We start from the raw sequence: 24,250 nt of genomic DNA on the forward strand, positions 1-24,250 counted from the left end.
ACCATTAACAGGGCATGGAGCTAATGTTTCTTCTCTCATGACAAGGAAAGAGCTGATATATATTTCAGTACTGGCTGCAATCCAGAAGAGCACTGCTTCCTGTCAGTCCCAAACTGCAGCATCACCACTCTCATGCCACGTTATTAGCAGCTCTATAACAGTCCCAAGTGTGATGGTTTAAAAGAATCAGCTAAAAGCCCTGTTGTGCAAGAGAAAATATATCTGTACAGATTCTGAATCCAGAGTATTATTTCTAATTTGTCTCAGCTGTTAGCTTTTTGATAGCCTAGGCAAATATTTGCTAGAGGTGGCTTCAGTGCTATATCCAACAAAAGAAGAAAAATACAGTTGTGATTGATCTTGTGCCACCTACTGGTTCTCCACCCTAGTGCAATATCTTGATTCTTCTCCATAGTCCGTGACTCCCTCATATAAATTCTGTGCCTGCCCAATAACCTATTTTTAAAGTTCCAGGAACTAGGATTTCTGGTGAGACCCCAATTTCATCCTCTAATCCACATTATATAAATGGGTTCTGATTCTCTTCAGTTTTCTTTTGACTTCCATCTTGCCTGCCCTTTCCTAAACTAGTATTACTGAAGGAAATCAGCAGCTGCTAAAGGTTGTGTCATTGATTCCATCTCTGAAAGGGAGGTTTAGGACCAGTATCTTCCTGAGTTTTAGTTGAGGTTTTACTCCTATATGCAATCTCTTTTAAGCCTATGTTTGTTTTTACAATTTCTTCTTTCTCAAGTACCACATTATAGACATTATCAACTTTCACAGTCTTGGTACACTCAGTTGCCTCACTGTTACAATTGGTTCTGTTCTCCATCCCAGTTTACTCATCCAGAACCTGGCCTTTCCATCCATAACAGCTGCAAAATTTTCAGTGTTCTGGTTCTATGAAGTTTTCACTTGTCATGTTAGTACCATCATACTTCCATATCATGAAGGGATACTGTTGTTCATCATTGTCATCATCCATCTTTGGAGAGTGCATCACAGCCAGTCACATTAGCACATGTTCTTGTGACAACTGCTTTGGTACCAATAGGTTCATACTTCTTTCCATCCATTTCTGGGGTAGCTGTGACACTACTCCTTCAGCTGGCTAACCATTCCTCAGCAGAATATGACTATGATTCTGCTATGTTACCCATGTCTGCATCTCCCTCTACTTCCTTGCTAGATTCAGCAGTGGGGAACCATACCCCTTCTCTTCATCACAAGATATAAAGACCTGCACAGAACAAATTATTTAGATTGCCTGCTCTCTAAGTTTAGGAGTAAAAGAGCTGAAGCTGTATGGGTCTACATTTCATTTTTGGTGCTTGTCTAGATTTCCAATTTATGAGCATTATTATAAGCACTTTTTCCCTCTTTTTTTCACTTGCCTTCCCAATGACAAGCAGAAAATTATTACAGCTTTCTAGGCTGAAGGAGGAAATTCGTATTGTTTATCAACAGATTAATACTGCCAGATATTCTGAGGACTGCGGCAGGTCATATTGCCTTCTGCTGCCAAACACAGATGCAGCCCATAGACCTTACTCCAAATCTCAGACTAAAGACCTGACTCCTTTATTCCAAAATTTTTGACAGCTCAATCTTGTCTAGAACTTACATTCGGTCACATATGTCTCATTTCATTTTATCAGATCCTGAGGCAATACCTATGATGGACACTATCCCAGAAAGCATGGTAAAGTATGGGCATGGCTATCAGTTTCCCTAGTGTCATCAGATCATGACTCTACTCCCTTGGGAGGTCTTTTAGAGCTCTAAGCATTGGACACATACTAGTCTGAGGAACCACTTGAGTAACAGAGTATCCTGGGTCTTGAAATATTTTGGAATGTTTTGTCATTGTCATTTCTGATAGTGGATTTGATCTGTGTATTATGCTACTTGGGATCTATGTAGGGTACATAGGGTACATAGGGGCACTTTTAACAGTGGCTTTCAATACCATTGACCATGGTATCCTTCTGCAGGAGTTGGGAGTGGGAGCACTGTGGTGCAGTTGTTCGTCTTCTTCCTCAATAGTTACTTCCAGTCAGTGTTGACAGGAGAGGGGAAATCACACCTGCAGCCCCTCATTTATGGGGTGCCTGAGGGTTTGACACTCTTACCAATCCTGTTTAACATCTACTGTACATGAAACCACTGGACGAGATCTTGTGTAAGTTTGGGGTTCAGTATCATCAGTATTCAGATGTTATCCAGTTGTATATCTCAACCCCAGGATGTGCAGGTGAAGCTGTCAATATACTGACCCAGTGCCTGGAGGCTGTTTGGGTCCTGATGGGGAGGAACATACAGCAGTTCAGTTCAATCCTGACAATACTGAGTGGCTGTGACTGTTTGGATTCCCTGAGTCAGGGACATTTTCACCATTGGTCTCGGATGGGGTTGCACTTCCCCATTTGAGACTGGTGCACTACTTGGGGGTCCACCTGGACTCACAGCTACTGCTCAGTGAACAGGTGGCAGCTGTGGCCAGAAGGGCCTTTGCACAGGTTCATCTTGTGCTCCAGTTGCTCCCTTTCCTTGATGGGGAGGCCCTTCAGATGGTCGCTGATGCCTTGGGCACCTAACAATTGGACTATTGTAGTACACTCTACATGGGACTGCCCTTAAAGACTATCCAGGAGCTGCAGCTGGTTCACAGTGCAGCGGCACGAGCAATAACAGGCAGTTTTCATTATGTCCATGTGTCTTCACTGCTACACAAGCTGCATTAATAGCCAATTGGCTTTCAGGTGCAATTCAAGGTGCTGGTCATCAGTTATAAAGCCTTTCATAGCATGGAGCCTGTTTATCTGAGGGACCACCTATCTCCAGTTGTTTCTGCCCACCAGTACTTTCAGGGAGAGTGGATGCACCACAGGTCCCCTCAATCAAATGTCATTGTGTAGGACCAAGGAAGTGTGCCTTCTGTTGTAGCCACTGCCTCTGGAATAGCATCCCCACTGAGATGCACGTGGCTCCCAGACTCAAGTGTTCCGGAAATTCCTTAAGACCAAATTCTGCTCCCAGGCCTGGGGTTAGGGTGCTTGTGGAGGCCCTGTCTTTGGTTTTTGTTTGTTTTTTGTTTTGATGTTAGTGTTGTTGTCTTGTCTGGGCAGTTATGTTTTGTTATGCCATGTTTTTAACTGTGCTTTAATTATATATTTCATATTTTGTAAGCCATCTTTGGAGTCAGGTGGCCTTAACAAATAATAATAATAATAATAATAATAATAATAATAATAATGTACATTAAAAAAACTAGCAGACAAAGTAGATAACAACAAGACCTGGCAATGTCTAAGAGCAGGAAAGTTGAAGAAAGAGACAGAGAGGCTAATTCTGGCTGCACAAGATCAAGCCTTAAGAACAAATGCATATAAACCCAGAATTGAGAAGACAGCAGCAGACAGCAAATGCTGTCTCTGCAAAGAAGCTGAAGAAACAGTGGGCCACCTAGTTAGCTGCTGCAAGAAGACTTCACAGACTGATTACAAACTGCATGACAAAGTAGCAACAATGGTGCATTGGAATATCTGCAAGAAGTACCACTTGCCTGAAAGCAAGAACTGGTGGGACCACAAAATAGACAAAGTATTAGAAAATGAAGAAGCAACTTTAGAATTCAAACAGACAAGCATCTGCTACACAACACCCCAGACTTAACAATTGTTGATAAAAAAGACAAAAAAGTCTAGATAGTGGATATTGCAATACCTGGAGACATCAGAAAAGAGAAAGAACTGGAGAAAATCACAAAATATAAAGACCTGCAAATAGAAGTAGAATGACTGTGGCAAAAGAAAGCAAAGATAGTACCAATAGTAATAGGTGCCTTGAGTGCAATTCCAAAACATCTGGAGCATTGACATTGACAAAATCACCTTCAGTCAATTGCAAAAGGCAGCTTTACTTGGAACAGCTTACATCCTGCAATGATACCTTTAATATTAGTAAACAACAATATCTGCCTATCCCAGGTTCTTGAGAAGGATTGATAGGTGGACAAAAATGCCAAATCCAGTCTAAACATCCGGCTGACTGTGCGACCAACCGTAATATATTGGAAAGATATGCTACCCTGATGCAATAAGTGACATGACTAGATTCTCTAATAGTGTTGCCACAATAGTTAAAAAAACAGAATTCGCAATATTCATAAAACATTGCAATAGTGAATATTTGTGTGCATTTCTGCTACCTGATTGTAGTAATTGAAATAACATTTCTAGATATTATTAATATCTGTAATTTGAGCTTGTAAAGTTTTATGTAATGTATTTATCATAATTAACATTTAGTTACTGGATTTATCATCATTAAATGCTACGTGTTAGTTACTTAAGTATGTGTTTAATCTATTTCTACACTACTTGCCTGCATTAAAATATCTTAAAGTGGTTTACATGAACACAAGCAAATAAAACTACTATAATTTGAAAACATTCAATATATTATTTGTGCGCACACACACACACACACACACACACGTGGACACTTACAGTCTGGTTGAAGGTATGCCTAAAAACACAAAGATAGCTGCATCCTGAATCAGCAGGGGAGATATTCTTCCAGGAAATGTGCCCTTCCTAGAGAAAGCCCACTTTCAAAATTATAGAATAATGTTGATAATTGTGTTATTGGCCAATATAACTGGAGTGGAGAGAAAGAATCAGACACAGACAGATTTTGACAAACCTGACTTCAGATTATCAGCCTGGAACCTTGGATTTGTTTAGTCCTCCCACCCATCTACATTCCTGCCTGAAACAATAAACCGATCAGTGAATTGAGACTTCGTAGAAATTCTAGCTATTGTATTTCATTCGAACAGCCAATTTTCTTCTGTTTTTCCTCCTCATTACTCAGTCAAGATTCTATATCCGCAGAAAATGCTCCATCATCGTTAGACTGTTGGAATGTTTGTTTTTTCCTTTCCTAAAGACACTTTGTACTTCTGCAAACTCACATACTGCAAATGTGTGATATATTTAATGAGACAGCGCACAGAGGAGGCAAAGAAAGACTAAGTACTATAACTTGAAAAAGGAAATGTACCTACTCTTTTCTTTTCATAGATTTTTTTTCTCAGTGTCATCTCTTCCACTATGAAATGAGGAGAAACAACCTTAATACATCCCAAGTGTTATAACACTGCTTCATTTTAGAATAAAATTGTGATGTGTGCAAAGGAATTAGCCTAGGGTGGATTTCTTTTAAGAGAAGTGTTGTAAAAGGACAATGTGGTATAAAGCTGCTAGACCACACATTTGAAGAAACATTTATTGTAGAAGGAAACACATATTAAATGTATATTGCATAATCCTGACTCCTTCACCGTATTCTGCTCCCAGCTAAAGAAAAAGATCAGGAAGCCATCATTAGAGAGGAGAAACTCTTACGTCTGACAAGCCTATTTTCCATATCCTATGTTTATCCTTTTGCAGCAGATGCTCCCTTTATTAAAGGACACAGTAGAGGGGATAAAATAATGTACGCATCAAACAACATCTTGAGTCCTCTTTCAAGGCATTGGGGCAAAGAGTAGAATTTAAACTAGTAGGGCCCACATGTAGCATTTAGTGAGGTAGTAGGCCACAGTGGGCAAAGCCAATGCAAAATGAGCAAGGCTATATTATGTCCACATGTACTGTAGGATTGGGACTGTATAGGCTTTGGAACTGTTAAGACAGTTTTAGGGCCTACGGTAGTGTTTTCTTCTGCTTTTTTGTGTTTTCCAATACAGAAGAGTGGAAAGCAGATCACTGATTTCCAACAACTATAGTCAAGGTGGGCTCTAAGGGCCACAGAATATCAGAGTTTGCAGGTTACCCATTCTGGCTTAAGCTAAAAAAAATAAAATCAGGAAACTCAGGCTTCATGCTCATGTCCTCTGTAGTGTAAAGTAACAGCTGTCACGTGTGAATAAGTTGTCACAGATAAATAGAACAGGTAGAGAATTGTGACCTGTCAACGGAGTCAGTGTGGTGTAGTGATTATGGGGGTAGAAACCTCCACAGCCACAGAAGCTTACTGGGTGACTTTGGGTCTATCACTCTTAGCCCAACCTCACTGGGTTATTGTTGTGGGGAAAAAATAGGAGAAGCAAATGCTGTATAAACTGGCTTAAGTTCCTGAACAAAAAGGCAGGAAATTGGTCAATAAATTTATTAAATAAATAAAACCAATCAAGATATACTGTATGTCAAAGTGCTTGTATGATGAGTATTTCAGCATGGAGAATTCAGCTGTTAAAATTATATGTAAGGACTATATCAAGAACATCGTGAATCCATACACATCAGCCCAGAGTAGTCTCCTCACCTGCTTCTTTCTGATTGCACTGCTGATTTTCTCATGATAATTTTTCAGGACTTTTTGTGGAAATAACAAGCAAAATAAATACTATGTCTTCCAACCCCCACCCCACCCCAAGTTCTGTTATGCAGCAAGGGGGTGTTCCTGGGAAGGATGAGCAAAGAATGCCAGGAATGTACATCAAGAATAGCCAGCAGGATCACCTAAGGCATGAAGGTCATCCCAGCTGCCCAGCTAAATCAAGCATGTACCTATATTGGATTGCAGCAATATCAGATGATGCTAAAGCGAGATTATTGTTTTAGTAATAATGGCAAAAGCATCATTTCATACTGCATGGGAGAAGGCAATGTTAAGCCACCCATTTTAACAAGAATACCACATGGATAGACAAGATAAAGTGATTATCAACATAGTGCCAGACGATGGGCTCTCAGGTCAGATGGCATTCAGCTTGCTACTGAGGAATTGCTGAGGATCTTTTGGAATACTACTAGTGTTTATGATATAGCTAGATTAAAACCTTTGGGGTATCTAATTGAGGATGTTGCCATGGAGAAAAAGAAAATCCAAAGTTGCAAAGACAGAATTACAGTGGCAACATGGAACGTAAGAAGCATGGATATGGGAAAACTCAACATAGTGAAAGAAGAAATTAACTACACATTGACAACATAGGCATCAGCAAAATGAAATGGATTGTTACGGGAAATCATACTAGTTACAACTCAGGACATGAAAAACAAGGAACAGCATGTTTTTCTTAGTCTGGAAAAATATTGCAAAGATAATTCTTGGGTACAATGTACAGTGGTTATATTACAGTTCAAAGAGATGGAAGTACTCAGCTATAATAGCAAAGATGTGGCCACAGCCTGATTGTGCAACAGTTCATGAGCTGCTCGTGTGTAAATTTCAAGTCAATTTAAAGCAGGAGAACAAAACCAACCAGTTTCCACAATATGATCTTGAGCATATACCCACCATTTTCAAAGGGATCATTAGGAAGTCTGCATCTCATTGATGCAAAACCAGAAAAACTGAAATGACAGAGAAATTGTTAAGGATGAATGTGATAACGGATGTCAAAGATGAAGAAACAAACAAACTGGATGTCAGAACAGAGAGTGGAAATTGCCAAAGAGAGAAGAGAAGCGGAAACCAGGAAAGGCAAAGATCTCTGAAAGGAACTTTAAAAAGAATTTCAGGAACTGTTAGACGGGACCAGAAACAGTATTATGACATATATAAAAACACTGAATATAGATCCATACACAGCAAAACAAGAAAAGTTGTCCAAAAAGATCTCTGAACTCAGAAGAAAGTTCCAACCACAAATTGTTATGCTAAAAGATGTCATTGCACAGATAGTAACCTATTTAAAGAACATCAGAGATGGAAGGAGCATACTGTCTTGTGCAGTAGAGGTGTCAACATCCAAGATACCTTAGAAGATATTTCCTACTTATAAGAACCTCTAGTACTAGAAGATGACATTAGATAAGCAATCCAATCATTAACAAATCAGAATGCTACAGGATTTGATGGAATATCTACATAATGATGGCATTGGAATATTCTTCTTTGGTAGGATAATTAGTAGAGGTTCTAACCAAACTATGCTAGCAAATCTGGAGAACTACACAGATTGGAAGAAGTCACATTATTTTATTTATTTATTTGTTTATTTATAAATTTATTCACCGCCCATCTCCAACTCATGGGGGACTCTGGGCAGTTTATAATAAAATGCATTTAAAATTACATGCCAACACTACATGCCAATATCAAAGAAAGAAGGCTTAACAGGGTATGCAAACTATCATACAGTATCCTTAATTTCACATACTAGCAAAATAATGCTTAGCACTATTGCATATTACATATTGTAGCAAAATAGTGCTTAATCAACACTGATTAAAACCGTACACGGAAAAGAAAATGCCAGATGTTCAACCTGGTTTTAGAAAAGCCTAATGAACAAGAGCGATTATTGCTGATGCATGCTGGATAATTGAGTATCCCAAATAATACCAAAAAGAAGTCAATATGTGCTTCATTGACTATAGAAAAACTTTCAGTTTTGTCAACCATGTCAAGCTGTGGAATGGTTTAGGAAAATGAGATCCCAGAATATCCCGACGTTCTCGTGTGAAACCAATACACAGGATTGGAAGTCTCAGTACAGACAGAACATGACAAAACAACTGGCTCCAGGTCAGCAGAGGTGTGAGACAAGGTTCTGTACTGTCCTCTTGTTTATTCCATCCATATGCAGAATATATATCAGGGGACTGGAAGATAATGAGCATAGTTTTAAAATTAGAGACAGAAAGATCAATAACCTGCACTATGCTGATGACACTACTCTGATAGTTGAATGCAAATGTTCTGCAAGCTCTCATAATGGAAAGGAGCACAAATGGGATTATGATTAAATATAAAGAAGTCCAAATTAATTAATGAAACAAGTACAGCAGCCAGCATTAGAACTGACAATGCAGACATTGAAGCAGTGCATAGCTTCTGCCCTTTAGGATCAAATATCAACAGTAAAGGAACCAAGTCAAGAAATCTGCTGCAGACCAGCACTTGGTATGTGAAGGCCTTGGAAAAGATATTCTGATGTTCTGGTGGGGGGGTCAGAGGTTTTTTTTTTATTAACTACTGTATATGTACAAAAGAAAAGAAAAAGAATACACAAAATTACAAAAGAAGAAAAAAAGCTGAAAAAAGAAACAAAAGCATACAAGACATATTTACAGACATCATAAACTTAAGTGATGATTCATTAAAGTCATCCATAGCTGACCTACATTGATGACATTCTGATGTTGTGATGTGCCTACTGAGGAAGACAGCTCAAAACTGTGCATGCAGTGGTTTCCATACTTTATTGAAGCGAAAGTTGGACTTCCAAGAATCAAGATAGAATACTGAGGCTTTTTAAATTTTGGTGTTGGAGAAGACCCTTCAGAATACCATTGGCAGCCAAGAAAACAAGCAAATGGATCATTGAACAAATCAACCCAGTATTCTCACTTGAGGCACAAATGACCAGGTTCAAATTATCATACTTCAGACACATTATACAAAGACCTAGCTCTCTGGAGAAGACTCTAATGCTGAGAAATGTAGAAAGAAAGAGAAGAGGATGTTCAGCAGCAAGGTGATGGTCTCAATTGCAGCGGGATAGGTGCACCATTTGAAGAAGAGGAGAATCAGGTTGATGACATAGCATCCTTAAGAGGGTCTATCCATGTGATCGCTAGGAGTTGATACTGACTTAATGGGCATGATCAATCAATCAATCAGTCAATACCATGCAATCAGTAGCCTTAATATACCTGTATGTTTTTAAAAACCTGATCCCCCCAAATTAAAAAAAAAACAAATGTGTCAAACCCTTCCCTTTGAGTGACATCATCATATCAACACTAACACCAGCATTTTTGGAGGCAAAGTGCAGTCCCCAGTACAAAGAGATTGTTTCCATGGCCTAAACTAACTTCCAGTCTTGTTTGAGTAATTAACTTCTGTATTGAAGTAACTTTTTGGCCATCCCAAGCCTGTTGCTAGTTCCATCACTGAAAAACCCACATTTTACTCTCAAAAGATAAATGTATTTTTAAAAACCTTGAATTAAATATGTATTTTGGTCTAACATGATAACGATGACAGTACATAATCTATTATGGCATATATTGTAGGTGGGACTTTTCCGGAAATCAGGCGTGAAATCACGAATACAAGCTCTGCGTCAGATGAATGAAAGCTCTCCTGAAAATGTCAACTATGAAGACCAGTCTGCATATGATGTGGCAGATATGGTGAAGCAGTTTTTCAGAGACCTGCCTGAACCTCTTCTCACGAGCAAACTTGGAGAAACTTTTCTCCACATCTATCAGTGTATGTACTGAATTTGCTTCTTCTAGCTATGGAATAGTTATGGAATATCAAGCCTTTCAGTGTCATGTTCACTGTTTCAATGTGCACCGTACATCGTAACGTTTCACATGCCATGGTGCTGACATTTCTGTTTGGGAGGGAGCTGCTGTGAAACCTTGTGCCAAGCTCTGTATCTATGTTCATTTCAATGGAATGTGTTTGGGTTATGTTCTCTGTTCAAAGACTTTTCCCGCAGACCATCAGAAGCTGTTAGGAGCACCTGGGATTGTGAGCTTGGGAAGATTCTACAGGGGGAGGGATCTCATTTGTACCGAGGGGTTTTAGTTTGCATTTGGCGCGCTTTTTCCATTCTCAGCTTTCTTTGTGATCCTGCACACTATTCTTTAATAAATCAGATATCTTTGTGATCCTGCTCATGAGTCTGATGGTGTTCTAGAATAGGCAATCATTGCATCAGTCTTTTAAAGAGGGGGCAGCATCTACCTAACTAGAGAACACTGTATTTGGAAATGCTGTTGCTGTTCAGTACAGCACTAGATGCCAAAACAATGAGAATGCCTGTTTGATATTCTCTGGGTAATGCAAAATAAATGCAATATTGTGGGTAGGGTATCTATCCCACATGGAAGGCAATAAACAGTTTCCACATATAAGAGCCTTAATTTAGGATTAAGTTTAATGTGATTTTGAAGTAACAGATAATGGGTATTTCCCCCAGGGCAAATACATATTCTCTAGGCAGCTGCTAGAATTATGAAGCTATCATTCTACAAGTTAATAAAGATATTTCCGTATGGGATCATAGAGTTGCTGGGTACAACAAGCTGATGTGGTAAGTTATAGGTTTTATAAGTTATAACAGTGTTTCTCAACTTGAAGATGTGTGGACTTCAACTCCCAGAATTCCCCAGCCAGCCATGGATTCACACATCTTCAAGTTGCCAAGGTTGAGAAACACTGAGTTATAAGTGTCAAGAAAACTGAAAAAAAAAAGCAGAAAGGAGTCTCCTGGTTCAAGGGATAAAGCTTATGCTAGCAGAATGGAAGTTCCTCTTGATTTCCCTACTGCACTCCATGTATGCCCCAGTTCTACTTCAAGGGCTGTGTCTCCATGTGTGGGAATCTGTTCCACAAGCAGTGTTAATTCCATTGGCAGATAGATAACACTGGAGAAAGCTCAAACCGTCTGAATATGTTACAGAAGAGTCTTGATTGGATACTATCTCATTATATCCTATATAAAATATGTTATCTTTCACTATATGCTAAACCAAAGGTTGCACTTGTGTTTAAATCCCTTTAAACATCAATAGTCTCCAACTGGCATAATCCCATAATTCTGAACCCCTTAGTTCCCAACCAAATAAAAGTCATATCTTTGCTCTAGTTCTCAGCACATATGCGGCCAACTAACTTGGCTAAGGGAACTTCTAGTTCATACAGAAGTAAGCAGACAGATATTTTCTAAGCTATACAGACCAGATTCAAACACTGCACTATTCCATAATGCGGTTTAATTTTGTCTTACTTTGGTTTTTGCTTGTAAATCAGGATTAATGGTTTAGCATTATATATTAACCAGACCACTGGGTCTTGCTCAAATAATGACTTTTTTATTTACCTTCTATCCCGCCTTTATTATTTTTATAAATAACTCAAGGTGGCAAACATACCTAATACTCCTTCCTCGTCCTATTTTCCCCACAACAACCACCCTGTGAGGTGAGTTGGGCTGAGAGAAAATGACTGGCCCAAGGTCACCCAGCCAGCTTTCATGCTTAAGGCAGGACTAGAACTCACAGCCTCCTGGTTTCTAGCCCGTTGCCTTAACCAGTAGACCAAACTGGCTCTCACTTAAACTGGCTCTGACTTAAAACAATGTATGAAGCAAGACACAAATAATAGTAATGTGTAGGGTTCTCTCTGTGTGAACAAGAAAAGCTTCCCTGCCTATATCTGAGAATATAGTTTTCTTTCAGAAGTAGTCTTGAGTTGGAGATTAAATTCCACATGATGTTCTAGTGATTCTGTTTGCACTTAAAATCAAATTTCATTAAATGGCACCTTTTCTTCTACAGATGTTCCAAAAGAACAGCAGCTTCGGGCAGTTCAGGCTGCTATAATGTTGATGTCAGATGAAAACAGGGAGGTTTTGCAGACCTTGCTCTGCTTCTTGAATGATGTCACCTCTGTGGAAGAGAATCAAATGACCCCTATGAATATAGCAGTGTGTCTGGCCCCTTCTCTTTTTCATCTCAACATCATCAAGAAAGAAAGCTCTCCACGGTAAGGATTGTTTACTAGTTTTTTTTAATTCTTCCATTATTCTTCTATAAAAATAATTCCATTATTTTCTAGTATTCAATGATGTTTGAGTTGGTTTTTACATTCGCTAGAGTATCCCCTTGGCAAATTGACTGTTATTACTGCTCGAGAACATAAGCATATATATTGTAAATTAGGAGTAAGGGATTGTGGTTTTGATAGAAGTCCTTATCCTGAGTTGCTGTGGAGCAAATCCCTAGCAGCAGTTCTGACAAACACGGGACACTTTATCTGCCACAATAATACTGACAGGTTTATTAAGATACTGTTGGATTACTTAATTGCATTTCAGGAGTGTGTGTATATGTTAGACTACCCATCTAAGGGCAGATGTGCTCATCTTCTGGAGAAATGCCCAGTATTTTTCAAGTGCTACCCTATTGTTATTGCTTAATTTTCATAGTGATAGCAGTAATTCATAGGTAAGACAAAATGGTTCTTTGATTTGCCCCATTAATGGTCCCAAACAATTTTTCCAGCACTGTGAACATGGAGGCCAGGCTCACACTTCATGCTATGCCATAATGGCATTTGTTTTGCCCATGGGTCCCATTGTGCTGACCTTCCATGGGTAATACACAGTGGAGTTTATTTTAAGTGCTTTTTTATTACTTTGTATCTTGGGAATAGTTAAGGTGTATTTTTTTCCCAACATTAAAGAGGGTGTTACCTCTCCTGTGTGATGTGATAAAAGGAGGATATTGTGTTGAACTGTCTGTAGTTTGATACTAAAAAAGGTATATGTGTTTCAGCTTTTACTTTCATCTGAAGAACACCCTTTGCTTTTACCTTACTTAAGACACTGAATTCATTTGCAGAGTAATGCAAAAGAAGTACACAACCGGGAAGCCAGATCAGAAAGATCTCAGTGAAAATCTGGCAGCTACTCAGGGATTTGCACACATGATCACTGAATGTGATAAACTTTTTGAGGTGAGTGAAAGACTTAGGTAGCATTATTCATTATTCATAAGGGGGAAATGTCATGAAGCACTAAGACTATATAGCCTTTTACACTAGAATAATATTTTAGTATTGTGGCATTTATTCAGGTATTTTTGTGGAACATCTGAATAAATTGATCTCAGTGCTGATTCAGATTCAGTTTATGATCAATTACTATTCCAAGATCATTTTCACAAGTATTCGTATCAAGCCAGGTATGCCCACTGTATACAGTAGACTCGCAGTTAACCAGAACTCAAGCAACCAGCACTCTCAAGCAACCAGCAAAAAAATCGAATAAATAATACTTTAAATAAAATTTCATAGTAACCCTTAAGCAACCAGAAACCACATTTACCTGGCATCTACCAATCCCCATGGGTGCCAGTTAACTGAGAGTCTACTCTGTCTGTGTATTTGATTTCTCTTGCGTAAAGAAAGTAAGTTTATTATACATGTCTTGATTTAGAAAAGCATACAATAAAGTGAATAGGCTTGAATTATGGAAGGTTTTGTGAAAATGCAGAGTTGAAGTTTGGTTGCTGAATGCAGTAAGTATCATATATGATTAAGGTACAGCAAGCATGAAAATACATGCAATGTTTTGTAAATAGCCAAGATTTAACACAGAAATCAAGTGAATGCTTGAAAATTAGAGCAAGTAGATGAATTTGTGTACCTTAATAAAATGTTTTCTAATCATGGAAGAATGGATGGATCTTTTAGGACATGGTAGATGTAAGATATATCACTTGAAGCAACTTTTTTTTTTCACTGTCTATAATCCTGAGTATGTTCACAGCTCTGCATTTGTGAAAATTGCTTTCATGATGTGGCAGTTTTACCAAGTAATTTACAAGTTTACACATTATGTTTTCTACATGATTATGCGCCCCACGGATTATGCTGCCACTTCGGTCATATCAACCTGATATTTACTTTCTATTAAATCTCTTTAAGATTGAGAGTCAAACAGATAGGGCTGTAAAAATATAATTAAACCTTAGATTATTTAAATATAAGGTGGCTGCCATAATTAAAGCCAAAACAAATATAAAATCCAACATATGGCTGCATTTTACTGGGTATGTTGGCATACAGGCAGAATCTTTCTCCTAGCACTGTAATTCTGCTGAAAATTTCATCTCTCAAAACTGTTGTTCAACCTAACAAGGGAGCTTCTAATGAAGTAAATTTCTTACAACACTGTTACAGTTTTATACATGTTAAGTTCTCATTGTTAAAACAGAGTTTTTGAAACTTGTTCTACATGGGGCTGCCCTTCAAGACCATTCAGAAGCTTCAGCTGGTCCAAGGTAGTAGCTCTCACTTTTAGAGGCCTGCATGGCTCAGGGCCCAAGATAGCTCCAAGACCACCTTCTCCAAGTTGATCAGATGGAGAGCTTGCTGAGAAGCTTGCTGAGGGTCCCACATCTGAGGGAATACCATTTAGATGGGCACCCTGTTTGAGCATTCTTAGTAACACCCCATGCCTCTGAACAGCCTACCTCGAATATCCATACCACCATACCATACCATGTTTGAAGATTTGCTACCCCCAGATTGTGACACATTGGGGCTTTCCTTGTCATTATATAATTGATATATTTAAATTTTTCCATGCTATTACTTGTAAAAAAAGAGGCAGTTTGGTGTAGTGGTTAGGGCATCAGGTTAGAAACTGGGAGACCGTGAGTTCTAGTCCCACCTTAGGCACAAATCCAGCTGGGTGACCTTGGGCCAGTCACTTTCTCTCAGCCGTAGGAAGGAGGCAATGGCAAACCACTTCTGAACAGCTTTGCTAAGAAAACTGCAGGGACTTGTCCAGGCAATCTCTGAGAATTGGACATGATTGAACAGATTTTTAAAAAATTGCTTGTAAGCCATTGGGAGACTTTGGAAATGGAGCAGCATAGAAGTCAAAGTTAAGTTAATCAGTAATAAAATGATTTTTTTCCCCTGTCCTCTTTTTCTTTGGAGCAGATCCCACATGAGATGTTTTGCCAATCTCGGAACTCTTACACTGAGGCTGAAGTACATTCTCCAACTTTGGAGGATCTGGGCAAGCAAATGGATGAAGAAGGCGGGAATTACCAGTCCTACCTAGAAAGTCTTATACAGAATCTTTGTAAAGATGCTAAGGATAAATTCAAAGGATGGGTCACTTGTTCCAGCATAGAGAATACAGACCTCTGTTACAAAAAAGTAATTTTGAAACCAAAATAATTTGTCTACTTGTGCACAGTAGTTTGTTCCATCTTCACTGAGAAACATTATCCAAAATGCCAACGTAATATACACTGGAATGGGCTTTTTAAAACATGCCATTTTAAAAACTGTATTTTACCCAGATGGGGTGCATAACCAAGATCTTAGGTGCTTCCAGATGTAGGACTTCTATAATATTAATCCAAACCTTTCATGCAGCTTTTTAATGATTTTTTAATGGAAGACACACGTACATTGTAAGTGAGGGATGATGTCTTTTGGCTGCTATGTACAATTACATAAACAAGGCTGGAAAACAGCACAATATTAAACCTTGTTTGGAAATGTCCCTTTATGTTGCCATATGGATTGGAAAATGTAGAGTTAAGGCACAATAAGAAGAGTTATCCTGAGTTAGGTGATATGTTTGAAATGTCCTATATTTGCTATTGCTTATCTTGCATTTCCAGTTGCAGAACCATTTCATACCCTGGCCCGACATAAGCTGTCAGAGAATTGATTACTTCCTGGAATTAAACAGACACATTTCTCACATTTCAGTTACTTCCTTAATTAAGGGACTCAGAACTTAATTGGAACAAGAAGCTGGCCACTCCTGATCCAACATAGCTTTAGATGAAGAGAGAAATTAATGGATCTCTGGGGCCACAACTGGGTTTCACTGCATTCTGACCTGTATCTCAGCTGTATGCTTAACGTGCAGTATCTTCTTTTCTATTTCATTGAGGTTGGAGATGGAAATCCACTGAGGCTATGGAAGGCATCTGTGGACATTGAGGCTCCTCCATCAGTTGTCCTGAACCGTGTGCTAAGAGAAAGGCATCTTTGGGATGAGGATTTCTTACAATGGAAAATTACAGAAACCTTGGATAAGCAGATTGAGATCTATCAGTATGTTTTGAATAGTATGGCTCCCCATCCAACTAGAGACTTTTTAGTTCTCAGGTAATTTAGTGAAAGAAGCAATTAACTATAATATAATAGCTAGCTTACTGTCCAATATAGCCTTTCTGAGACTACTATCCTCCAGATGGACCTATAACTCCCACAATTCTTAGCCATACTTAAGTAGGAATCTCAGGAATGCACCCAGTTAAGGAAGACTGATATAATCATATGCAATGGGACTATATCTGTACTTCCTCTGTTATATATTGCCATCTCTCTTGGGGCTTCATTGGTTAATTTTTCTTCCAATTTATTTTAAAATTTAGAGAGTTCTTGTAATCTGAGCACTCTTGTGGAGCATTCCAATAAAATCCTAACTATTAGCTACTCAAACCAGGTGTCCAACAAGACATATTGTTTAATCTATGTTGTCATAAATAACATCAATGCAGCTGTCTCAAGTTTTTGGATTTGGTCCACTCCCATGAGAATAGCTGTTGTTTTCTTGGGAAAGAATTTATTTTTAGCAGAGGCAAAAACCTGTGCAAAAAAATACCCACATAACAGATTACTAAAGAAATAGAAACACATCTATTATTCTTAGCATGCTATGGATAGATGTGTGGGACAAATACAGAAAACAGCCTAAAAAGGTCATTATCTAATAAAATATGTATTTTCCTTATTAAATGAGCTTCTATGCTATTAAGGTATGGTGACCATATTTTCCTGGAAAACATAAAGGACAAACCTGGAAAAGGGACAAATCTGAAGGAGGTTCATAAGGATAACAAATTTTAATTGTTTATGTTTATAAATACAAAAACTTTACAAAAATGCATATTCTAATAAAAATATCTAAAATAAAACAGTATATGTAAATTTATTTTTTAAAAAGAGTTCAATCTCCATATTTTTCACATGAATGTGAAAGACTATGCCTTAAATGGTACCATTTGTATGGTAAAAATTAAATGACCAAAATAAAGGATAAAAGTGAGTTTTGGGAAAATAAATCTAAAGGACATCTTTCTGAAATAAAGGACTGTTCTTTATAATAAAGGACATATGGTCACTGCGTATTTAAGGAACTTGAAAGAATTCAGCAACTTTCTACAACTTTGAGACCTCCACTGTCCAGACATGAAGGGACTGTAAAATGCAGAGCACCCTGTCCGTTTTTGGACTGGCTGACTAGAAGTTCTGGGGAGTGAGTCCCATTGTATCTGAACAGCCCTAGATTGGGAATGGCTGGAATAGAAACATGCATGGCCTTATTTTTATTGCAGTGCTGCCCCTCCAATTATCATTTCCTTCTTAAAAACCCATCTGAACAGGGCCTGGAGAACAGACTTGCCTAAGGGGATGTGTGTCCTAGTGGCTGCCTCTGTAGAACATGATGAAACCCCTTTGATGGGAGATGTACGAGCAGTTGTCATGGATTCCCAATATTTGATAGAACCTTGTGGCTCTGGAAAATCTCGACTGACACACATCTGCAGGATTGACCTCAAGTAAGTACTGCAAAGATCAGTGCCAACATCTTTGTCAGCAATCTTTCTGCACAACTAGCATTCCTGAGCATTGTTTGGCAAATATAAGTAGGAGAGTGCAATACTAAAAGAACTTCCATCCTTTAGCTAAAATAAAAACATAAAGACTGATCTCATGACTGTTTACTCAATATATTCATTAAATCCAATAGAACTTATTCTAAGGTAGTAATGTATAGATTTGTAATTGAACTGTTGTATGTATTTGACTAGCCTTGGTCATAGCTTTCCAGAGCTATTATGTTATTTCATGATTGATTCTAGTAGTTGTGTGTTCCTCCCAAATTATTTCCTGAATTCAGTTTTCAACATATAGTAGTTACGGTTGAAGAGATCAGCTATGTACAGCCCTTGGAATTAATCAATTGCTGTGTCACATTTATCATTGAAAAATTGTATTTAGTAAATGTATGACTTCTAAAGCAATACTCCAAGTGTTCCCCCCTCCCCAAGATATACACACATGCACTGATTTTGGTAATCTATACATGGCCACTAATATAGAAAAGTCCTGTCTTATTACAAATCTGCAGGACAGACCAAACTCTGATGGAGAATCGTGGCCCATTTCCAATGTCAGGAAAGTTTGTGATTTCTATTCAGGATCTATAAATGTATCTACTGCCAGAAATGTGCATATAATTTCTTTTTATGTTTGGGTGAGACTGGGAAACTGGTAATTTGACATAAAACTTTCTCTTTGCTTTTCTTCAGAGGTCATTCATTAGAATGGTACAATAAAGGCTTTGGACATCTGTGTTTAGCTGAAGTGATCAATATCAGAAATTCATTTCAGCCTCTGATTGCTGAGGGACCAGAAACCAAAATCTGAACTATGGAGAACCTGCATATATAAAATGCCATGCATACATTAGAACCACTGGATTTACATCTCCATTTGCATGTTGGCTAAGGAAGAGCTGCTTGGGAGATTCTGCCATTATCTGGATTTGTCACATACCAAAATGGGTCCACATTTATTGATTTCCTCCACTGAAGAACCTTTTTTTCCACTACTTCCTTCTGGCTTTAAAAGTAAACTTATGTCCTGTACAGTTTTAATATTTAAAAGCTTCTGGGAAGCTTATTTCAAAGTGTTAATAAGATATGTAAATATTGTATATCTTTCATTATGTATAATATGTGTATATATTTACATCTATCTATTTATAGATAGATACTGCTATATAAAATGAAGTTTTGTATATAAACTAATGTTCTGGAAGAAAAATTCACCTGTTTGGATTTTATTTTCACTCTGTTAGATCCCAATATACCCTAGCTTTTGTTAACTGCATTTACTATCTTTGTAAGAATTCTGACTTCTTCTGTGTCTTGTGTTAAGAACTCTGCCTGTTTCAGTGTTTGCACTATTTTTAAAGAGACACATGAAAAAGAACAGAGAACACTTCCCTTAACTTAGCTTGGTACCTCCAGATGTGTTGGATTTCCTGGTGGAGGGAATCATCCAGTTTAAATTCAACATGACCAGAGGGCAGCAGGCTGGAGAAATCTAGTTTATAGTGTTGGTAAAGGACTATTAAAGGGAACATGGTCACAAGAGAATCGCAGTCAGGCAACAAGAATATTAACCCAAGTCATTAAAATTTGGCAATCATTTACAGTGGCCTTCAGAAAGTCAGCAAAAATAATAGTTTCCAGCAAAGATTGTAGCTCCCTTTATTAATGGAATGGAAAATTATGAGGTTGTTATTTGGTAAGATGTACCAAAATCAGTGCCTATAACTTAGGAATGTAATGTCAGTTTAGGCTTGCAAATTTTTCACTTGAGAATAATCTCCTCAAAATCCATAGGATAATACTTGAGATCCAGCACTAAAATCTGGAGCACAGGCAGACTCTACACCAAGTTCAGAGGAGATTGATCATGGGTTAAAAGTTATTCAGATAACTTTTGGACAGGCTATTATAGGCTGATCTTGAATGAACAAATCAAGAATTAAGGCTATAATTTCCTGGTTCAAAATACAAAACTCAGCAACTTGTAATGTTTACTTCCTGTCCAAGAAAAGTGTTAACAGCTCCTTAATTTTCCAACTCTACTTGTCATATAAACTTGATGAGAAGTCCTACCTTTTGCATTCTCATTCACAGCAGCAGCAAAGACAAAAAAGGGAGGAACATGGCTAGGCCTGATTTTCTAAACTCTGAAGTTATTTTCCTAACATATGAAGTGTTACAGACGACAGTGTAATGACACTTAAGAGAGATTTTGAAATAACAGTATTTAATAGCTTTATAAGGGTTGGCCAAGCTCAGAGTGACTATAGTTGGCTAGTACATCAATTGTCATATCTAGTTTGTGCCATTGCTTTTTATGAGAATTAACCACAATCTGTGGCTTCACCTTAAGGATATAATAGCCTTGGCATGAACTGGAGGCATGAACTGGACAGTTAGTCTAATAAAAATCTTATAAAGCAGTTGTCAAATATTGCTGCCAGCAATATTATATACCTTTCAGCAACTGTCTAATTCCTGATAGTACTAATAATTCTGGAATATTTCATTTAGAATTCCAAACTGTACAAACAAAACACTAACAGCTCACTCTAAGAAAAACTATGCTAAGCTGTGTTTCTACCCACATTTCTGATTTTTGCTAAGCACTATCTTTGAAATAAGTTATATTGAAAAGACGTTAATAAAGATCTTTGCAAAGAGGTAGCAACAACATGTGAGTGTTCATATTGCCCTCAGTACAGGCCTTCTACCTTGATCCTGAATGCCAGCCTTGGAAACAAGTCCCTCTTTTATCAGAGGGACTGAATTTCCAGGAAAGTGGAATAGACAGCAGTCTTGATCAGGATGGCATTGCATTTCTCAGAACAAAACAAGAAAAGAAAAAGAGTGCTGGGATTTTAGGCAGCCATGCAAAACTCCAGGGGAGAATACTGTATATATTCAGCGACTATTGATTTTTTTCCGAAGGAGAAAATGATTTTTGAAATAATTTATGGAGAACAGGGTTTATTTTAAATAAAGTTAGCACAAAACAAAAAAAAATAGTGTTGTTCCTAATATGTATAATTACTTTCAAACTATTTAAGACCCAATTCACCCAGGCTTTTTTGTTCAGATTTATTTAGTTCATCCTTTTGTTGATTTTCGAGTACCAATATGACTTTTGCCTCCTTTCCTTCTGCCTGCACAGCCTCTGCCATCTTTTATAAATCTGATTTTATGAGTTTGGAAAGTGTTCCATTGGCAGGAAGAGATATCCAGTTAACATTTACGCAATCATTTAAGTCAAACTAGATGTGCAATAAAATTTGATTCAATAGAACACATGACTATATAAACAGGGTTGCCTATAATTTCTTTTTTTTTCCCCTGACAGTTCTCTTATATCTTTAGCACCAGAACGGCAAGGAGAAATTCAGCAGATAAAGCTGGTTCCAGCATGCTGATGGAGAAATGGTTGTCACTTATCTGCTGAAGACCCCAGCAGCTGCATGCTGTGTCTTTAGCAAATACCTGACTACCATTTCTCTATCAACTGCATGCTGGTTAAACAAAAACAATCATACAAAAGTACAGGTTTATAAAGCATAACGGGCTGCATGGATTACATTTCCTCTGCAGTTTTTATACAATGGTTTATGCCTGTACATACTACACTCAAGATCCCCAAGTCAGATATGTGAAACTTGAATGTGTCATTTTTGTTTATATCACATGCTCAAAATGACTTCCATCTGATTTATTTTATATATTCTGGAGCTGTATCCTGACCATGGGGCCCTAGCTCTTTGTCGATTCTTTGTATCTCTCTAAATTGCATACATGCATAGGGAAGAGATCACAAGATCAATTCATCTTGTATGGATCTCATAGCAAACTAGATTAAGTCAACCCATGCTCACAATGTCAGCCACATAACAGCACATTTTCAGAGATGTTGTGAATTTTGTTCTCCATTTTATATAAACAAAAAAACCCAATTTACATAATCTGGTTGGTTGGGTTCTTTCTACACCCATTCTCATGATCTAAAAACATCCACTGAGCTACCAGACACCACAGTACAACAAAATATTTATTATTTATTTATTTTATTTAATTTTGTTGTTTATTCGTTTAGTCGCTTCCGACTCTTCGTGACTTCATGGACCAGCCCACGCCAGAGCTTCCTGTCGGTCGTCAACACCCCCAGCTCCCCCAGGGACGAGTCCGTCACCTCTAGAATATCATCCATCCATCTTGCCCTTGGTCGACCCCTCTTCCTTTTGCCTTCCACTCTCCCTAGCATCAGCATCTTCTCCAGGGTGTCCTGTCTTCTCATTATGTGGCCAAAGTATTTCAGTTTTGCCTTTAATATCATTCCCTCAAGTGAGCAGTCTGGCTTTATTTCCTGGAGGATGGACTGGTTGGATCTTCTTGCAGTCCAAGGCACTCTCAGAATTTTCCTCCAACACCACAGTTCAAAAGCATCGATCTTCCTTCGCTCAGCCTTCCTTATGGTCCAGCTCTCGCAGCCATATGTTACTACAGGGAACACCATTGCTTTAACTATGCGGGCCTTTGTTGTCAGTGTGATGTCTCTGCTCTTAACTATTTTATCGAGATTTGTCATTGCTCTTCTTCCAAGGATTAAGCGTCTTCTGATTTCCTGACTGCAGTCAGCATCTGCAGTAATCTTTGCACCTAGGAATACAAAGTCTTTCACTGCTTCTACATTTTCTCCCTCTATTTGCCAGTTATCAATCAAGCTGGTTGCCATAATCTTGGTTTTTTTGAGGTTTAGCTGCAAACCAGCTTTTGCACTTTCTTCTTTCACCTTCATCATGAGGCTCCTCAGTTCCTCTTCACTTTCAGCCATCAAAGTGGTATCATCTGCATATCTGAGATTGTTAATGTTTCTTCCAGAGATTTTAACTCCAGCCTTGGATTCCTCAAGGCCAGCTTGTCGCATGATGTGTTCTGCATACAAGTTGAATAGGTAGGGTGAGAGTATACAGCCCTGCCGTACTCCTTTCCCAATCTTAAACCAGTCTGTTGTTCCGTGGTCTGTTCTTAATGTTGCTACTTGGTCGTTATACAGATTCTTCAGGAGGCAGACAAGATGACTTGGTATCCCCATACCGCTAAGAACTTGCCACAATTTGTTATGGTCCACACAGTCAAAGGCTTTAGAATAGTCAATAAAACAGAAATAGATCTTTTTCTGAAACTCCCTGGCTTTTTCCATTATCCAGCGGATATTGGCAATTTGGTCTCTAGTTCCTCTGCCTTTTCTAAACCCAGCTTGTACATCTGGCAATTCTCGCTCCATGAACTGCTGAAGTCTACCTTGCAGGATCTTGAGCATTACCTTACTGGCATGTGAAATGAGTGCCACTGTTCGATAGTTTGAACATTCTTTAGTGTTTCCCTTTTTTGGTATGGGGATATAAGTTGATTTTTTCCAGTCTGATGGCCATTCTTGTGTTTTCCAAATTTGCTGGCATATAGCATGCATTACCTTGACAGCATCATCTTGCAGGATTTTGAACAGTTCAGCTGGGATGCCGTCGTCTCCTGTTGCCTTGTTATTAGCAATGCTTCTTAAGGCCCACTCAACCTCACTCTTCAGGATGTCTGGCTCTAGCTCACCGACCACACCGTCAAAGCTATCCCCGATATTGTTATCCTTCCTATACAGGTTTTCTGTATATTCTTGCCACCTTTTCTTGATCTCTTCTTCTTCTGTTAGGTCCTTGCCATCTTTGTTTTTGATCATACCCATTTTTGCCTGGAATTTACCTCCAATGTTTCTAATTTTCTGGAAGAGGTCTCTTGTCCTTCCTATTCTATTGTCTTCTTCCACTTCCGCGCATTGCTTGTTTAAAAATAATTCCTTATCTCTTCTGGCTAACCTCTGGAATTTTGCATTTAATTGGGCATATCTCCCCCTATCACTGTTGCCTTTTGCTCTCCTTCTTTCTTGGGCTACTTCTAGTGTCTCAGCAGACAGCCATTTTGCCTTCTTGGTTTTCTCTTTCTTTGGGATGTATTTTGTTGCCGCCTCCTGAACAATGCTGCCAACTTCTGTCCAGAGTTCTTCCGGG

At 38.4% G+C, this 24,250-nt stretch overlaps 1 protein-coding gene across 1 annotated transcript in view; it reads left to right on the plus strand.

The window, feature by feature from the left end:
- STARD13 (StAR related lipid transfer domain containing 13) overlaps nt 1-19,410 on the plus strand; it is an 87,672-nt gene extending 68,262 nt beyond the window's left edge. Inside the window, exons 8-14 of the mRNA XM_063305701.1 lie at nt 10,041-10,239; nt 12,318-12,525; nt 13,383-13,497; nt 15,493-15,714; nt 16,466-16,683; nt 17,964-18,140; nt 18,894-19,410. Of these exons, the coding sequence (XP_063161771.1) occupies nt 10,041-10,239; nt 12,318-12,525; nt 13,383-13,497; nt 15,493-15,714; nt 16,466-16,683; nt 17,964-18,140; nt 18,894-19,011 (1,257 nt within the window). The 3' untranslated portion in view covers nt 19,012-19,410. The remainder of the gene's footprint in view (nt 1-10,040; nt 10,240-12,317; nt 12,526-13,382; nt 13,498-15,492; nt 15,715-16,465; nt 16,684-17,963; nt 18,141-18,893) is intronic.
- Nucleotides 19,411-24,250: the final 4,840 nt, after the last annotated feature.

The sequence above is a fragment of the Candoia aspera genome, chromosome 5 (assembly GCF_035149785.1).
Source record: "Candoia aspera isolate rCanAsp1 chromosome 5, rCanAsp1.hap2, whole genome shotgun sequence".
Lineage (NCBI taxonomy): Eukaryota > Metazoa > Chordata > Lepidosauria > Squamata > Boidae > Candoia > Candoia aspera.